Here is a 19,934-nt window from a genome sequence, read left to right as displayed (position 1 = left end):
AGAGAGAGAGAGACAGAGAGAGACAGAGAGAGACAGAGAGAGAGAGACAGAGAGACAGAGAGAGACAGAGAGACAGAGAGAGACAGAGAGACAGAGACAGAGAGACAGAGACAGAGACAGAGACAGAGAGAGACAGAGAGAGAGAGAGAGAATACCAAAGACAAAAACATGAACTTATAGAAAAGACCAATTCATGTTGCATGATGAATTTTTGCTTTACAACAACAACAAAAAAAAATCCTTCTCTGAGTTCCTTTGAATAAAGACTTCTGTTGACATTAGATCTGGCTTGTCAAATAAATAAAAGCAACTTTTCACATTTTGTCTATTTCACAAAGCAAAGTCCATCTGTAATTGAACCAGCCTACAAGATTAAACATCCCTTCAAGTTTCTTAGCTTTTCCATTTTTACAAGTATGGATGCAATCCAACCTATGTTGGCTTAGGCACAATCATTTACATAAGAGTAAATGTATCATGCTTGCAGTTTTATATGATTTTTAAATGTTTCTTGTAAACATTCTTAGAGTCCTAAATACTTTGTCATAGCATAAAGGTGACGTTGGGTTCTGCCAATAAAATATAAGTTCTGGCAAGTGCTACCAAACTGGAAGGGCTTCAAATATCTACCAAATAACTGACTACATGTCTGTCATTTGAGAACTGACCTAACTAAGGCCACAGAGCTTTATCACCACAATCTTGGTTACCCATCTTTTTTTCTTTTTGACCCTTGCATCTCATTAAGTCACCTCCTAAAGTATAGGGAGATTGTGGTCTGCATCAGTTACTTGCTAGCTGTGTCATCCTTGGCAAGTGACTTAACCTGTCAGCCTCAGTTTCTTAATCCCTAAAATGGGATAATAACAACAGGATTTCTGTGATGGTCAAATAAGCTAATATATGAAATGTGCTTTGTGAATCTTAAGGACCTATATAAATATTAGCTATTAATAGTAAATCTCCTAGCATTCAAATTAAAATAATGTGTTCTTAAAGTGTGAAACTATTTATTAAATTATCTTCTTTAAACCAAAATGCTTTAAATAGTCAAGTAACTTTGGCTCAAGGAAACAGAATAAGGAAAAGGAGTAGGGAGGAAAAAGGTGGAACTGTAAGTCACACTTAAAAAATTGATCACCAATGGACTTCTTCTAGAAGGCAAAATCCATAATCGTCAAGGAGGCCAACAAGTATTTATTAAGCTGGGGATACAAACAAATATGTATGTGTGTGTGTGTAAGTGTATGTGTGTGTGTGTATATATGTATATATATATATATATATATATATATATATATATATATATATATATATATACACACACACATCTATACCTATATACCTATATACATACACACCCACACATATATGTGTATTTATATATATATAATATATATATATACACATGTGCATATACACCTATATATGCAAACAATATAGACAGACAGATAGATAGGTGATAGATAGATAGATAGATAGATAGATAGATAGATAGATAGATAGATAGATAGATAGAGACCTTGAGGCATTTCTAAAAAGGAGTCAAGGAACCTAGACTCTAGTCTCAATTCCATCATTAACTTGCTATATGATCTTGGACAAGCCAGTTAAATCCTCTGAGCCTGAGTTTCCCGTTTGCAAAATGAAAAGAGCTAACTTCATGATCTTTTTGGCCTCTAACAACTTTATAGTTCTATGATTCCATGAAGTGCCACTTCCACAGAGACTTCCTGATTCCTTTTTCTATGCCATCACCACCCCAGCTGAGAGTGTTCTCTCCTGTCTCAGATTTTTCTATTACGCACTGACTAGATCCCTAGATGTCTCCTTTGCTCCTATCACAACTTACCTTATATTGCATTTATTTGCATCCTTGTCACATCTGATTTTCTTAACTGTCCCACTTCTCTTAAATGTTCTGTGTGTGTGTGTGTGTTTGTCTCTCTCTCTTTTTTCTCTCTCTAATATATATGTGTATATATTATGTATAATATATATCTATATCTCTCTATATACAAAAATATAATATATATATAATGTATATAATGGAGGAAGTCCTTAGCACTCTAGAACTGGAACGGGCCAAAAGGGTCGTGAAATCATATCCTTTCATTTTGTAAAAGGGAAACCCAAGGCTTGGAGAGTTTAAGTGACTTATGCAAAGTCACAAAGAAAGTTGGTGAAAGAGTTAGGACTATAGCCTAGGTTCCCTGACTCCTAAGCCAATGTTACAGAATCACAGAATTTGAGTTAGAAGGAGCCTCAAAAGCTATCTAGTTTAACACATACATGAAGGAAATACCACTATAGCTTACTCAAGTATATTCCAAGGTATTACCTAGCCTTTGCTTAAGGACCTCCAAGGAGAGGGAACCCACCACCTCCTGAGGCAGCCCATTCCACTTTTGGACAGCACAAATTATTGGGAGGTTGTTTCATTTGTTTTCCTGGCATCAAATCTCAATTGGCATCTTGGCAACTTCCACCCCTAGTTCTGCCCTTTTAGGCCAAATAGAACAAGTCTAATCCCTCCCCAAATGACAGTCCTTTGGGCATTTGTCCCCCTTAAGCCTTTTCTCCATAATAAACATACCCAATTCTTCTATCCAGTTCTCACACATCATGAACTCAAGGTCCTTCACCATCCTGGTCATCCTTCTTTGAACACTCTCCAGATTATCAGTGTTCTTCCCTCATCTTATGTTTGTATAGTTGATTTTTTGTAACTAAGTATAAAACTTTTACATTTATCCCTCTTGAATTTCATCTTATTAGGTACTCTAGTTTGTTAAAAAGAAAATTTTTTAGATCCTTACTCTGTCCTCCCATGTGGTAACTATCCCTCCCAGATTTGTGACATTGCAAATCTTATGAGCATACCATCTATACCTTGATCTAAGTCATTGAAAAAAAAATGCTGAATAGCACAAGGCATGTCTAGATCCTTGGGACACTGAACTGGAGACTTCCTGGCAGACTGACATGGAACAATTAACAACTACTCTTTGAGTCCAGCCATCCAACCAACTCTGAATCCATTGGCTATATTGTTGTCTAATCCATATCTCTCCATCTTCTCCAAAAGAAAATTGTAAAAGATACTTTATCAAAAGCTTTGCTAAAATTCAAACAAACTATATCCACCCCATTCACTTCATTGTTAATTTAGTAATCCTGTCAAAAAGGGAAATGAGCTCAGTATGATGTAACTTATTCTTGATGAGGCCACGATGGCTCTTTGTTCTATACCATATTGTCCTCATTAACAAATTGAGAAAGGTAGTCTAAGATTTTCTAACTAAGCAAGGCCTCCCTAAGCAGTAACCTTTCTGGCTTCAGAAGCATCTTCCACTCCATGAAACTGTGGAAGGCCATATGTTCTGAATGCGCACATAAGTTTGTCTCATACTTCAGTGTGAAGGTCCTGCCAATGATTTAAAGGGTCTTATTTGTCTAGAAGGGTCTTATTGTGATAAAAGCAAATCACTGTAAGAAGCTAAACATCTGGTAGCCAGCTAGGGGATGCCCAGACTGACATCTTCACAACTTGAACAAGGCAAAAAGGTGAACAGCCCACTCAAATACTGCACTAGGTGAGTGGTGAAATAACAGGGATGTATTTTCTCTTCCTCTGATTTACTGTGTGGTTCTATAGTCAATATGGCCAGAACCAGGGATTATAACATAGATAGTGAGTTAGGGCATAATATTCAGGGGAAAGCGAACAACAAGCGACATTTTAAAGTAGTACTTTTTTCTTGGTGAGTCAATCGGGGTTAAGTGCCTTGCCCAGGGTCACACAGCTAGTAAGTAGCAAGTGTATGAGGATAGATTTGAACTCAGGTCCTCCTGACTCCAAGGTCAGAGCTCTATCCACTGAGCCACCTAGCTGACCCTAAAGTAGTACTTTTTATTTATACATATGTCTTTATGCCAGACAATCCCACTCTCCATGATGTAAAGATATTTATTTTGTAACGTCAATAATGATGATGATTTTGATGATGGTAATGATGCTAACATTTATATAGGTCAACTAGATGATGCAGTGACTAGATCACCAGGTTTGGGACCAGAAAGACTCATCTTCATGAGTTCAAACCTGGCCTTAGACATTTTCTACTGTGTGACCCTAGGCAAATTACTTAAATCTGTTTGCCTCGGTTTCCTCATCTGAGCTGGGGAAGGAAATAGCAAACCACTCCAATATCTCTGCCCCCCCCCAAAAAAAACCTCACATGGGGTCATGAAGAGACAAACATAACTGAAAAACAATTCATAACAACAACAAGCATTTATTTAATGTCCTCAGGTTTTCAAATCATTTTACAAATATTATCTCACTAGATAATATCCAGTCCCATGTGTTCTAATGAGGCCTAAAGCCTCTGGTAGACAGTAGCTCAAAAGGTGGGGCAAGGGGGAACTTGACAATTCTCATGTCTTACCTAAGGCACATGTGGATCATTTCCTAGGCTACTTTTACTCCTTATACCTCTGCACAATCATTTATAAATATGGGTAATAGCATGCTTTGAGGAGCACCAAGATTTCTTTAGATTGCCTGATGAAATATGGGATATAAAGACAAAGTGTGAAACCATTGGCCATAACAAATGGGGACCCACCTTCTACAAGAAGTCTTTCCTAACCCCTATTAGTGCCTGTGTCATTCCTCTGTTGATTATCTCCGTTTATCCTGTATATATATATATATATATATATATATATATATATATATATATACATACATATATATATACATATATATATATATATACGTATATATATACGTATATATATATACGTATATATATATATATACGTATATATATACGTATATATATATACGTATATATATATATATACGTATATATATACGTATATATATATACGTATATATATATATACGTATATATATACATATATATATATATATATATGTATATATATATATATATATATCTTGCTTATACGTAATTATTTTCATATTGTTTCCCCAATCAGACTCTGAACTCTTTGAGTGTAGGGAATACATTGGTTTTCTGGGTTTTTTGTTTTTATTTTCTCTGTACTCCTAGTGCTTAGCACAGTTCCTGGAACATAGTAAGCACTTAATAAATGCTTGTTGACTTGTCTTGACCCTCTAGGGTCCACTGGCCATTCAAGAGCTGCCAGTACCTCAGAGGAGGATAAGAGGGATCCCTCACTTTCACATCAAAGTAAGCTCAGTGAGTAGTGCACTAGACTGTGAACTCCAAAAAAATCGCCACTACATCCTTCACCTGAGTATCAAGGAGTCAGTGGTTGTCCTGGACATCATGACAAGAAGCAATATTTGTACAATAAAGTATCAGAATTTGAGACTTCACTTACCAGATCAGCCAAGTTCTGGAGAGGGCACAGGGCCAAATCATATCTCAAAGCTCAAGAGTCTTTGGAAGTAATTCTAGGGGACTCAATCTCTCTGAAATTTAAGCTGCTGAAGTTATAGTTTTCCCATCATCATCTAGGCCCAGGATCCTTTTTGTCAGAAAAGTTTTTGTTAACAAGTGTGGTTATAATAGCAAACTAGGAATCTGCTAATGGAAATAGGTGGCTATAGGTTAGAGGATATCCCTTCTTCGTCCTATGAACAGTATGAGAAAAGGAAGAGTATAGACAGCCCAACTGGACAATGCTTTGTGTGACTAGGGGTCTGCTACTGCTGCCTCCCAAGAGGTGACTTGTTATATTTGAAAAAGGTCTGGGCTGGGAACTGGATGTATATAAATGTGAAATACTAACGCTAGCTCCGTGATCTTAGGCGAGTCAATACACTTCCAAAGGCCTCAGCCCCTTCTGTCATCTGCAAAGTAAGGTTAGATAAGATCATTTCCACAGTTTTGTCCGCCTTTGGGAAACTACTAATTATACCATAATTTTGGAAAAGGCATTCATTTCTTTAACAGCAATTCAGATTTATGATTTTGAGGAACAGTATAGCTTCTCGATGTATATCTAAAACCCAGATTTGGGGAAAATAAAGAAGTCAAAACCACTGTTGGCTCTTTTAGTAATACTCTCTCAGTGATTTAACTCAGTAAAAAGCCACCAAGTTGATTGTTCAATGATCCCAGCCAGGAAAAACAATTTTTAAAATTGTGTAAGAGGTGTTCAACATACATGATTTTCTCACCATAGCAATACTTAACCTCAAAGTAAAAGTTTTACTTTATTGAGGAGAAAAATAGGTTGTCCTCTTAACCAATTGACCAAGTCACAAACAAGGCAGGTTAGCCCTCTGTCTAATGAGTAGGTGCAATAAAAAAGGTCTGGTCAGCCAAAACTGAATAAGTAAATAACCATAGACTCACAAATCTTTCTCCTAGTGATTCAAAATGTCAATCATATTCACAGTCATCTCTAAAGAAATTAATGTCAGCCAGTGTTATCATCTAGAGTGTATTTGCAAAAGACACCACAGTCATGTCGGCTCGCCTCTACGCAAAGAAGTGATGACATCCAGGGGCCATGTCACAAGCCTAAATTTATAGTTACTAGATTTAAGTTGGGATGGAGTCTTGTCCACTAAGTGTGATCCTCTGACCCCACAGTTTTACAACTTTTCACTCTCTGCTGTATAGCACCTCTCCCCTTCTGAGTTAATCATTTCTCTGCCTTTATCTGCCAGGAGTTCTTATCTCTGCTGCTGTCACTTTATAACAGGGCCCTCTTATCAACCTGCACAAAGTCACGTGATTGGGCCAAGCCTATCATAAGTTTCAATTCCTCTGATTAGAGACCATCATGAAACTGGATACATGGTTTACAGCAGGTCACTAATGTTGGAAAAAAGTACAGAGTCCAGCAAAAGACCTGCTTGTTATTTTCTGAATTCTTGGACATTTTTTTTTGTGTATGTATGTATATGTGTGTGTGTGTGTGTGTATGTGTGTGTGTGTGTGTGTGTGTGTGTGTATGTGTGTGTGTGTGTTTTGGTGGGTTTTTTTGTTAACTTTCACTGAAGGTTACTGTAGTCTGTGCTATCTTCCCCGAGGCCAGAAAATTTGACAGGCTTCACCTTTGTCTTTCTCAATGGTATATGCTTTAAGTCCAACAGTGACCTATCAGTATACACAAGAATGTCTTCTAGTTCTGACACTGACGGCATCCAGGAATCGGTAAAGCATGGACTAACGCCTATCAGTAAGTACAAGTTACTTCACTTGTTATGATGTATCTGCTTTAATGTAATGAAATCTTATCAAGTGATTCACCATTGCAAATCATTGCTTTTCACTTTGTTGTTTGTTTTGTTTTGTTTTTTACAAAGCTGAACTTCCTGAAGTTAACAAGCATATAGAGGCACATGTGTATCTCATGAATTTTAGAGGAAGAAATGAATTATTTCAGTAGATGAGAATTCTTTCACCATATCCAGAATAAGTGAAGTTTTTCATCTGTCATATGTACTAGTCTAAAGCAGTTGAAAAATATAATTCATAGCATGTCACCTCCACTCATATTACTGTCCTTCAAAAATTGTTTTAGTAAATACTAAGTTTGAAAAGAGGCAGGTGTTTGAAACTAGCCATTTGGAGTGATTATCGGTGTTTGAAACTAGCCATTTGGAGTGATTATCAGATGGTGGATTTTTTTTTAATAGTACTTATGAGCTTTGCAGGATTTCTTCTATGATGCAGTGTTGGTGTCATGGCATTCTGACACATTGATTAAAGCTTGTAGTGTACTTGTGTCTTAGAAACATGTAGCCCTGTTCAATCTAGGCTTGACTGAATGTGAAAAATGAACAGTCACAGATATGCTATTTAAGGCAAGTTAGTCCCACAATCAAAGAACTAAGAGGAAGTCATTTGGAGGCTGGGCTGATTGGCATGTTGGCTGTTCCTCCCTGACTTTTGAGCATTAGTTCTAGGATGAGTGTTCCATTCTAGCTGCATACATTGTACCGCCCTGGACTTTCAGATTGTCGTTTCTCTCTGGAGTTTTTAGTCACCTGTCATGGGCTTTCCAAAGTTTGAGTTCTTTGGTAACAAGAAGGGAAATTAAAAAGTCTTCTTTTTATTACTTTCCCCTTACTATGGCAGGCTGAATGCATTGAGTGCTCTGATTTTTGAAGAGCTAACAACACCCTAAAACATACCGATTGAGGAAATGGTTACCAAAATGTGCTGTCCTCAGGAAAAAGAAAAGCCAAAAGAGGCATGCATAGTGCAACACAGACTTGATAGATTTGTGGAAGGAAGGAAGGAAGGAAGGAAGGAAGGAAGGAAGGAAGGAAGGAAGGAAGGAAGGAAGGAAGGAAGGGAGAGAGGGAAGGAAGGGAGAAAGGGAAGGAAGGGAGAGAGGGAAGGAAGGGAGAAAGGGAAGGAAGGGAGGGGAAAAAAGACAAATACGTGGAGAAGGAAGTTGAAAGAGACACAGAACCACAGAACATTACTCATTTTCATCAGACAAAACCTTCCTGTAGTACATAGTTTCTTCCATCTGGAACCCCTTCTAGTTATTTATTCCATTTAGGGTTGTTGAATCACTGGGAGAAAAAACTCTAGAGAGATGTTGGCATGGTATACAAAGAGAGCTCGAGTGCACTTAGACTATATCTCTAACTCTGGCTTTAGGCCCCAAGACAGAGCATAGCCTCAGGACTGTGTCTGAACCATGTCTGAACCATGCTACTTGCAGCAATAACAATTAGTATTTTTATGGTGCTCCAGCTAAGGGCTAGAAGTAAAAAGAGAAGCCCTCAGTCGGGGGAAACAGGCAATCATATTATGAATGTATTTGACCAACAGATCCCAAGAGATCTAAATACAGTTTCCTGGCTCTCCCCACACTACCAACGCACAGGTACTCCCAATGCACGGGTACCACCTCATTCATACCTCATCCTTCAGAGAGGCATGACAGTGAATGGTAGTGATTTGCTCCCTCAAACTCTAAGTCTGGGGCCAGGAGGGAAGGAGGGCAGGACCACTGAGCTGCTCCCATGTGCTGCTTTCCTTTGTTGAGATCTCAGCCTTAAAAGTTCTTTTCTAGCTGGAGGAGGAGGAAAAATGGTCATTGACCTGATTTGGAGAAGTTTGTGGGGTGCGAGGGGTGGGATGGAGGAAGACATAGAGGGAAGAAAATTTTTCCTTCTCTCTGAGGCCAATGGAGAACACCACTTCCCCTCACCCCTCCCCTGTATCCCTCTCACTGAGACACAGAGACATATAGAGACAGAGGTAAAAATGGAGATAAAGATAGAGAATTTTACACAGACTGCTCCAAGCCACTTTAGAAATGGCTAAAAAGCTAAGAATCCCTCGGCCCAGGATCCAGTGCTATCATTTCCTCCTCCATCAAAGGATCTGGGAAGAAGAGAGGTTGAGTCTCAGGCTTCTCAAGCTGGCTGTGCCTCTGGGGGTTATCCTGACTGAGTTCGTAAGTCGGTACTCATTCATCACCCCAACCAGTGCCCATTCTCCCTGACACTCTGACACCTTAAACCTGTCCTAGCACTTCCTGGCGTCACACCTAGTTGGGAGATAGAATTCCACAGCTAGTTTCCCAGAACCAGGGGCCTCTTTTGGGGTGCCATTCCTTTTCAGAACATTCACACCTCCTCCCCTACTCTACTCCCATTGCAGTCATACTAGGTTGTGTTCCAGTTCTACCCAAAGACCTCTAGTGGCAGCTAGTTTGCAGCCAAGTCAGCAAGTCAGCAGTCACTTATTAAGTACCTACTATGTGTCCAGCACTGAGCTACATCAAACTGAAGATTTATATAGAAAGTTCTAAGCTGGTCTGAGCTGACAGCCTTTAGAGGAGAAAGGAGGTAGCCAGAGCATTCCCTTTCAAAAAAAAAAAAAAAGGATTAAGCCCCTCTAGTTACTTGCCTAGGTCTGTCTGGTTCCAAAGACATCATTTATGCAATTTTCAGAAGTTTGACAGTGTGCCCTAGTTGCTTAGAGCCAAAGCAAAATCCAGAGAGGGATTGAGGGCAAGGTGATGAGACATGTACCATTGTCAAAGGCTTTGTACTCCAAGCTTTTACCATAGACATTATAAACACTCAGATACGGATTGAAATGTATAGATATGTAACCATACATGATTAGATATTTATACAAAGGGATAATGTTGAGGGGTGTCCTCTAGAGATGTTCATGGTGGTGAAAGAAAGTGGAATTAGAATTGGAAAGTATATGTTCAAAGTATACTCGTTCCACCTGGTTGAAGAACATAGGCTGAGAGACAGGAAACCATGGTTCTCATCCCAGCTCTGCCACTAACTAGACCAAGTTGCTTCCCCTTTCTGGATCTCAGTTTCCCCATTTGTAAAATGAATATTCTGGTGTGGATGACTTCTAAAGTGCCTTCCAGTTCCAATATTTCATGATTCCCTGGGGATACTATAAGCCTGAAGCTGATTTGTCAGGATATCTAAGAGTCTTTTCTGTGATTCAGCAAGCATTTTTGTTTTGTTAGGCAATGGAGTTAAAAGTGACTTGCTCAGAGTCACTCAGCTAGTTAGTGTTAAGTGTCTGAGGCTGGATTTGAACTCAGGTCCTCCTGACTCTGAGGCCCATGCTCTATCCACTGTGCCACCTAGCTGCCCCTCAGCAAGCATTCTTTAGCCAATTGATATGTATACAGGTGTCTATGTTCCTGAGGGAATGTATAGAGTCAATCAAGTATTTCTGTAGAGCTCAACATGTGCTATGCATTCTATTTTACTTGTACATTACATTAAATATTTTTGTAAATAATGTATTCCACAGTACACCATGCATTCTCTCACATGCATTTATTTACACTCAATTATATATGAATGTAAGATGTAAAGAATGTGTGACACTTCACATTTAATGTTAATTCTCTGTACCTTTCCCCCAAATATGCTCCCATACACTGTTCAAAAGCATCTTACTGGAATCCAGTGCCAAGAAAAAGTTTATCAAACTCTGTGAATATCTTGGCCTTTGGAAGAACATGTCAGTCAGTGCAAAGTGAGATATGCAAGCGGTCATCCTAACCCTGGCCTAGCGTCTTTTGTACAACAGCTAAGAACGCTGGTTACCCAAGGGTGGCATTGGTTCCGTTGTGAGACTGCTGCAGCCTGCATCTCAGCAGTAGAGAGGAACTTAACAGTTTGCTCTCTCTCTCTCTGTCTCTCTCTGTCTCTCTGTGTGTGTCTCTCTCTCCTTCTCCCTCTCCCTCTCCCTCTCTTCTTATCCCTCTCCCTCTCTCCTTCTCTCTCTCTCTCTCTCCCCTTCTCTCTCTCTCTCTCTCTCTCTCTCTCTCTCTCTCTCTCTCTCCCCTTCTCTCTCTCTCTCTCTCTCTCTCTCTCTCTCTCTCTTCCTTCGTCCTCTTCCTCCCTTGCCTCCTCTGGGCTCTCCAAATCCCTTTGGGGAGAACAGCAAATTACTGATTGTAATGGATTGCTCATAAAAAGAACTTAGTACTGGGAAGGGGAGTGGGGAGGAAGGGGCAGAGTACCGCGTTCTTCAAGGCCAGGAGAGAGGGAGAAACAAGTGGCCAGTTCGTTTCTACTTTGCTTGGTCTCTTCTCTCAGACAGTGTCTAATACTAACTTTGATTTCCCTTAAACATGAGCAGAGCTGCTGGAAGAGATGGGCTGTAAAGAATCACACACACACACACACACACACACACTCCTCCCCTCGGTCCCCAAGCCCACAATCGCTACTTTCTTTAGCTTGGAGCGGAGGAGTCTGGTATCTCTCTTCCCTCCTTCCACAACCGAGTCCAGCTCAGGACATCTATCTGGCTGTTATTTGACCACCCCCGCAAGGCTGAGCTTTGCTTAGAAATTTTCTCCCACTCTTCTGAGAATCCCTAGAATTAGGGACGTTTAGGCTTGAGGAGAAAAGGCTGGAAAGCAGGAGTATGTCCACCATTAACTTGAGAAATTGAGGGACTGGGATGAATAGAATATTGCTTTATTGAACAATTACTCTGAAAACGTGCTGTGTTGGGAACCTTTCTTCTTTAATTCTTTTGGGGAGCAAGGGAAGAGAGACACAAACTGACAGACCGAGAAGGCTTGACTGAGTCACTGTGACAGAGACAGACAGACAGAGGGAGACAAAGACAGAGAGAGAGAGAGAGGTTTCCAACAAGAAATGACAGTTCAGGTGGCAATTTTGGTGGTGGAGATGTACGGAGATCTTCTCAGAAGAATCGTAATGAGTGTTTGAGTATGACAAACCCAAGTAAGGACTTGCGTCCCGTCGCAATTATAAGTTGAGTATTGATAATTCTCCCCCTCTCTCCCCAAGTAATAGCGTTAAACTTCTCTTTAACATAAGTAATAAGAGTTTCCTGAGAGCTTTTGCTGGTATTTAAGGTTTTGGGGGTTTGGGGTTGGTTGTTCCACCCACGCCCCCTTTTCAGGAGAGGAAGGAGAGCTAGTGAGCCAGGGAATGACACTAGGTACAAGAATATGGGGCTTCGGTAAGATATTTAGAGATACTATTTTGGTTTCCCCTACTTTTGTCAATTGAATAACTGATGCCCTTTCCGAGGATAGTGGGGCAGGAGTCAAATCGAAGGAAGAAGGGGAGAGAAAAGGAAAAGTAGTGCAGGGGTCGGGGCGGGGGAAGGGAGGAGGGAGCGCTAGGTCTCGATTACCAAGCAACGCAAAGAACTAGCCATTCTTACTAAGGGAAATGTGTTGTAGAGGCACTGCTTGCCTCTTGCTGCTAGGTTTCTCTAGAAATATTCCCAAGGCTGGTGGGGCAGAAGGATGAACGTTAAGATACTGCAAGCTGTATGGTCTCCAATGACAACCAAGAGAAGGAGGGAGACTGACAGACAAGGTGCTGAAAGGGAAATGCGACGAAAGGCGAGGCATCTAATCGTTACAAAACTTCTATGGAGCGCAGATGGCAGCAGAATTACTCAAAATGAGCTACCGAGTTTAAGAAAAGGGAGATGGACGGGGATTAGAAAGGGAGGGGAGGAAAGGGGAAGATGAAGGAGGTCGTCATAAGGACATCAGTTGCTGAGCAGAAGGGGGTCGGAACACTAGGGGGAGGGAGAAGCTGTGAAAGGGGATAATCTTAGAACAAGCATAAATGTATGTGTATAAATGTGCGTGGGGGGGGGTGGGTGGGTGGGTGTGTGGATGTGTGTGGGTGTATGTATGTATGTGCATCTCCATGCTATTTTTGCCTACAGTGTGGAAAGGTGCTGATTCCATGCCCAGGCTAAGGCTTTGTAGTTCATTCATTTGGATTCTGCTTTGCTAACTCTGGATCTGTGTATGTTCCATCTTCCTTCTGCAGACTCAGTGTGGACTAACTCACACGCACATCCCTTCTAGAATTTGACTCAAATAACCTTACTGTGAATGGGTACTCTGCTGGAAAGATCAGTAGACAGGGAATCATAAAGAACCTTGTGCAAGCCACGTGAGGGAAAGGATCATTGAGAAAGCCAGTGAATTCTTTTAGACATTGTACCAGTTGATTACCTACCTTCTCATTACTAAAATGGACAGAACCCAGAACATACTGCCAAAAAAAAACCCAACAAGATAGTTACATTTTTCAATAAGTTGGGAAGTTGAAGGGGGTGATGGAATATGCAGCTTGGATGCCTCTTTAAAAGGCTTCCATAGTAATGATTTCAGTTAGAGGCAACTTCAGCAGCTAATCTGAGCAACATCTAACATCTAAAAGTTGAAGTTCTCTACCACCTCCAGGTCCAATAGTCCTTTATAATTCTCTTCCATTAACAAAGATGGGATTGGTGGATCCACATCAACACCAAGTACAGGCAATCCTTGGTCTTAGATCTTGATGGAAGTGGAAACCTTCAGAGTATATCTTCAATCTACAACCCTTTATTGAATGCCTATGGTGTGGTGGGTGCAATGGGTAGGATACAGAAGCTTGAATTGCCAGGCCTTCTATGAGCTCCCAATCTAGGTGAGTCTACACATCTAACACCGGATGGCAGCATGGTGTTAAGGCTTGGTTACTGTCCTTAATGGTCAATAGGAAGCTTATTTTACCGCAATTACATATTTGTTTGTTTGTTTATCATTAAGCTCTTTGGAATTGTGAGTGTGTGTATACACACATATGTATGTATGTATGTATGTACGTATTTTTCCCCAGCAACTTCACAGCTCCTAGTAGCCTCTCTGATTGAGATAACATTCACTTATGGTTGAGCAAAATGTAACTAAGTGTTCTGTGGTTGGTTGTAGATGGATTGGAAGACACATAAGCCTAGTCACTCTTACTTTTGGTTGAAGATGACTCACACACCCATTTACAATTACAGTACCTGTAGGAGCTCATTTCTTCCCACCACCTGAAGAGAATTTTTCTAGACTTAGCAAGAGAGGCCTAGATCTCAAAGTCCTCTGCAAAATGCACTGATAGAGAAAGTAAGTACAGTGTCCCAGAACTTGGACAGTGGGTCTACACTAGCAAAAGAAAAAGGAAAATTCAATAATTCTGCAGGAAGGTAGATGTGTGTCAGGCAATTAGGGTGATTGACACCAAGATAACCCAATAATGGCAGGACTATTTGGGAGTGGGGGTGGTTTCGGTTTTGTTTTGTTTTGCTTTGCTTTTACCTAAAGTGTCCAATTAACTGCTTCAACTCTACATTTTATATTTCAGTTACAGTCATAGAAGATTTTTAAATTGTTAACTGTACATTACAGATTTAGTATAAAAGACTTGCTGGGACAACAACAACTTGTTGGGATAACAAGGTGTGCCCTCTGACACCGGACTTCTAAAGAAACATGACTATTTACAAAGCGAGGTGCAACGTGGTTTTCTTTTTCTTTTCCTTTTTCTTTTTTTTTTTCAGAAAAGGAGGAGAAATGTGCTCAAGTTGAGTGGAGAGGCTTTCTGTCAGAAGCCCCTGGGATTGCAAATGCTGTTTAGTAAAAATGTACAGTAGTACTGAAATGTATAGTCCCTCCCTGAAACAAGAACAGGAAAAGCAGTGGGACAGGGAAGGTGGTTTGGGACCCATTCAAGGGAAATATTGTTAACAATCATCATAATAACACATAAATATAGCGCCCTTAAGTTTTGCCAAGAGCTTTCTTCATGAGAAACGTGGGTGGTTGTGTATCGATATCTCCATTTTCCAAAGGAAGTCAGGAGTTTTCTGGGGTTCTTTATTGAACGCTTTCAGATACGTACCTTGGTGGGACGCAAAGCTAAGGGGTAGCTGGGGGCTTGGGGGTGGGTAGGAGGTGGAAGTGAAAACTAGAAACGACCGCTAAGTTTTCTGTTCTCCCCGCCTCGGACTTGTGCGGTCTCCTCGTGTGCTAATGTTTATACAGTCTCTGCTGCTCCTAGCGCTGTGAAAGTTGAGCAGACACCAGATACATAGCGAGAAAGAATGAACTCTCCTGGCTTTCCTAATAGTTCTAATTGGCCACAACTGGCGAGTAACACGGAGAAGGGGAGAGTAGATGCTGTGGGATGATTCCTTGGAAAATAAGTTTGCTAGAACAAAAGTAGAGACTTTCTAGTTAAGCAAGAACCAGCTTAGCTTTCCCAGGGAACCTGAGCCCGGGGTTCCTCTGCCTTCTTTCTCCACAGCGCTCAAGCAGAGCTGAAAGCCCAGGGAAACTGACAGAGCCTGTAAAGCGTCGCTTGCGCACTAGAAGCCGGGAAACTAGAACCATTCTTGAAAATCTTGACATTTCACTGCCCTGCCCAGCCTGCACCAGGCTATAAGTCCTCAGGGTTGCGCGACCCTTCACTTGTCATGTCAAGTACTGGCTGTTCTCAGTGCCCTCTCTGGAGTGTGGCGCTGAGGAAGCGAAAGGTTGGAGAGATAATTAGGGAGGGAAAGCTGGGGGGGAGGGGCAGCTAGAGAAGAAACGGGAAAGTGGGTGAGGGGAAATGAGGCAATGCAAGTGTATACTGTGGGGTGGAGGGGGGGGTGGGGGCGCAAAATAGGTCTCCTTGGCTTCCCTGCCTTTGGTGTTAATGGAAGCACACACATGCATTGGAGCCCCATGGATGGATAAAATATTCTAGGACCGTGCTCTTAGGGCTAATCAAGGCTATGGGAGCCTCCCCAAGCCATCATCTTTTATAATTGGAACCGTCAATCAAGGACATCCAAGACAAAGTCAGAACCAAGACGGGTGAACTCAGGAGAGAAGTCTTGATTGTAAGGAGGGAGGATGGGCGGAAGGGAGTGGGGGGAGCACTTTGCTAGAAGTTGACAGAGAGGCCTGGAAGAAACGAGAGTGAGATGGTAATTAAATTGGAGCTTCCTCCAAGGGTTGCTTAAGGTACCTGCTTCTTGGGAAGGGCTTTGAGGAGCTCCAAGTTAAATTATCCCCAGAAACCAGAGCCCAGTCACCCCCAGGGTAGGGGAGGAGTTTTGCCAACTCCAACTCTAATGGGAAACTGTCGTCTGTTCGCACCCTACACCTAGAAAGTGGAGGGGGGCTTATATTTTTGTGAAATTGGCCCGTCTGACTTGGACTGATCATCCGTCCATCATTCCCACCTCTCTGTCTCCATATGGGTTTAGTTTTCCCGCTCGGCGCCCCCTTCCCCCCTCCAACTATTAGCTCCTAATGGTCATCAATAGGGCTAAATATTAGCAGAATTTCTCACGGTATCTGTCCGAAAAGACTAGAAGTAATCTGAAATTAGATTGGGGGGTGGGGTGGAGGTGGGGTGGGGAAGGGAAACGCATCTCCAAAGAGAGTGAAAAGTGAAGGCAGGTGCGGTGAAACTTACTTCCTAAGGACTTGACCTGGAAGGAGGGGTGGGGTGGGGAGAGTGGCACACTTAAGCTGCGACCCAATATGTGTACTATTCTGGTTCGATATGATATTTAAAGGTAAACCCCGTGGCTACAACAAAGTGGACGGAGTTAGGTAGTTGGCGAGTCTCACCTTGAGGTGGTGCAGCGGTCCCCCTCAATAGGAGCAGGTTTTAAGGAGGCGGGGGGAAGGGCTCTTCTCTGCTTTTCCCCGGCCTGCCGGGCTTCTTGAGAAGACAGCCACGGTTGGTCTGCTTCTAGCCTGAAGCGCGACTGGGTTGTCTGAAGAAGCCCCAAGAACATGTTTTGTGGTGAAAGGAGAGGCTGGTCTGAAAGAACAAGATAGACGGCCAGACCGTCAGCGAGAGATCTGCTGAACTCAGGGGGTTGGTTCCCTTGGCCTCGGATTTCCATGACTAGGTCCTTCTAGGCTCTGCCTCCTGAAAAAGCTCTCCGCACCTGGGGCCTCTCTGGAGCTAGGGATAGTAAACTAAGTCAACTTCCAGGAGCCTCTCAGTGAGCCGAAAAGCGAGAGGTAGTGGCGGTCCTCTCCCTGATGTTACTGTGAGTTCTCGTGCTCTACCTCCCATGGGTCCTGGAAAGTGCATCTCGCGACACGGTTTGGTGTGAAGGACAGAGAGGGGTCTCGTTTACCGCCTAGGAAGTTTCATTATTGTAAAATTATGGACCCGTGTCTGTTAACTACCATAATAATTACCACTCATTCTCACCACCTAATGTGCTGTTGGGAATGAAGGTTCTAGGTGTCCAGGGAGTGGGCTGGGATGGGATTAGGGGTTGGGGAGTGACTGAACTGCGGAAGCTAGTGATAAACCCCAAAACAGTTTTATTTTGTTTTTGATTTTGTTTTCCCCCAAACTCAGAAGTTGGAGTTTTCTGAGCGTGAGCTCTCTGGCTGGTTGGCGATCAAAAAGCCCGCAGATGGATCAGGCTTGTTACTAGTGAGGTCATAACCCAGTAATCCCTGTAGCCCTAAAAGATCTCCCCGCCCCCATCTCCACCATTCCCCAACTGTCCCTAAACCCTGAACTCTCCTCTAATCCTCTGAGAACTTGGATCTGGAGGACACCCGATGCTAGTCGATATAAGTGCTTCAGGGCATAATCTTCTCTCCATCAGAGAAGCTGGTGGTGACAGTTTGGAAAAGGGCACTTAACTGATTTAGGGAGGCTTTCTGAATTGCAATAAAGGACACTTTATGGGCTTTAAGAAATATTAATTAATCTTCGAAGTTTGGGAGGAGACCACAATCCAACCATAGCAGGATAGGTCAAAGCCATTGGTGACTAAGCATTACTCAAATTAAAATATGAAGATGTTGCTTTTTTTGTTTGTTTTGGGGGAGGGACAGTTTAATATCATCTGGGTCGTTTAGATTTAAACCTATAAGGAACTTCAGTGTTCATGTAACCTAATTCCATTTTACAGATGTGGAAACTGAGGCTCAGAAAGGTTAAACTGCTTGTCCATGGCCACACGGGGAGTATGTAGCAAAACTCGGATTTGAACCTCATGTCCTCCAAATCCAGACTGTTCATTACACCAAGTTGTAAATACAATTTTGAAGGTCTGAGGTACTTAAAAGTCACTGTCCTTCGAAATCATAATTTAATAACAATAACAATAATAATCAGAAATCTGTGTATTTAATTTTTTTCTTTGAAATCTGACAACTCGGCTAAAAAAACACTATATAATCATGTGGCTTCAGAAAACTTTGAAAAGAAAAATGAAAGTTGTCAGATGGAGAAGGGGAGTGAGTAAGCAGTTGGACCTACTCCATTCAATATAAAGATGCAGATTATGCAGAGCACTGATTCCAATATTTTTCTTTTAATGTTACCCTAACTAGTGGACAGTGGGGTCTTGAATGCATAATCCCAGTCCATTCAAATAGACTCAGTTTCGGATCTTTTGAGATTCAAATTCTTCCCAGTGTATTGAGATGAGCTGTAATAATTATGGGATCACAGTCGCAGATCCTGAATATGAGGCATTTGGAATGCACGCAGAATGTTGGAAAGAATGTTTTCATCTTGTTGGGATGAGGTCTGAGAACTTTGAAGAGATCGCCACTCACTGAATGCCGAGGCGGTGGCTGATGCTATTGCGTAGCAGATGGTCTTTAAAACTTCTTTAAAACGCTGGACCTCATGCAGATCCGTCCCCCAAAGAGACAGAGGCACCAGCATAAAAACTGAAAGCCCAGATTGATCTTTGTGTCTTTTATGGAAGAAGAAAAAATGTTGACAAAATATGCGAAATCTGAAGGCTCGAGGGCCATGTCAAAAAGGAAGAAAAAAAAGGGATAACCCCCAAGGAAGCTCAGACGTAAAAAGAGCAAAGGTGCGAAAACATGGTTTATTGCCATCACCACCACTACCACCACCACCACCCTGGCAAATGTTGGTTTTCACCTTGTTAGCCTGTCATGTGTCGTCCTCAGAGGTGACCTTTGGGGTCTTGCACAGTCGGAGAGCCATTCTTGCCATATGACTGGAGAGGCCAGGAGGAGAACAGGTTATGAAGCAAGTGAGACCTTCGAACAGTGACACCCCCCCTCCCGGAAGGAATTCAATCCCCTAGTCCTCTTTACTTCTTTTAAATGGGTATTTCTCCACCTCGGTCCACCCCACCTCCAAGCCAGTGCTTTTTCCTTATTCCCTACGACCAAATATAGATCACTTTCTTTGATTCCAGTAAACTCCTTAGACAGAGGTTACCTCGTAACTAGCAATAGGATCTCGGAATGGTTTAGCAGCTACCTTGAGGGTGGAGGCATGAAAGGTTGGGGCATCAGAGAAAATTACTGTGTGCAGCTCTTCCTCATTGGTTAAAGTGGTGGTGTCAGAACCCTGGAGTCCCCAACCACCATCCCCACTCCAATTCCCACCTTTTCACCTCTTCCTCGAACCATTTCCCTCTGTTCCCAGAACTTACCTCCCTCCTTCCCATCTCCCTCTTTCCCTCCCTACACCAGCACCGCTGGGCTGAAAAGTGCTGCTGTCTGCTAGAGGAATAAATAAGGCAAGAAAACCAGATACGAACTTCAGAACTCAACACTTCTTAGAGAGAGAGAGAAAGAGTCAGAGAAGGGGCAGAGTGAAGTGGGAGGGAGGGAGAGAGAGAGAGAGA

General features: G+C 41.9%; 1 protein-coding gene across 1 annotated transcript in view; it reads left to right on the top strand.

Annotated features, from left to right (window-relative positions):
• Window positions 1-6,837: 6,837 nt before the first annotated feature.
• The window catches only part of NR5A2 (nuclear receptor subfamily 5 group A member 2), a 185,564-nt gene continuing 172,467 nt past the window's right edge, over window positions 6,838-19,934 (top strand). Inside the window, exon 1 of the mRNA XM_021003097.2 lies at window positions 6,838-7,191. Coding sequence (XP_020858756.1) covers window positions 7,128-7,191 — 64 coding nt within the window. The 5' untranslated portion in view covers window positions 6,838-7,127. The remainder of the gene's footprint in view (window positions 7,192-19,934) is intronic.

The sequence above is a fragment of the Phascolarctos cinereus genome, unplaced genomic scaffold (assembly GCF_003287225.1).
Source record: "Phascolarctos cinereus isolate Bilbo 61053 unplaced genomic scaffold, phaCin_HiC Scaffold_5;HRSCAF=322, whole genome shotgun sequence".
Taxonomy (NCBI): domain Eukaryota; kingdom Metazoa; phylum Chordata; class Mammalia; order Diprotodontia; family Phascolarctidae; genus Phascolarctos; species Phascolarctos cinereus.
Note: the sequence above shows the minus strand (reverse complement) of the source record. Positions and strands in the feature narration are given on the sequence as shown.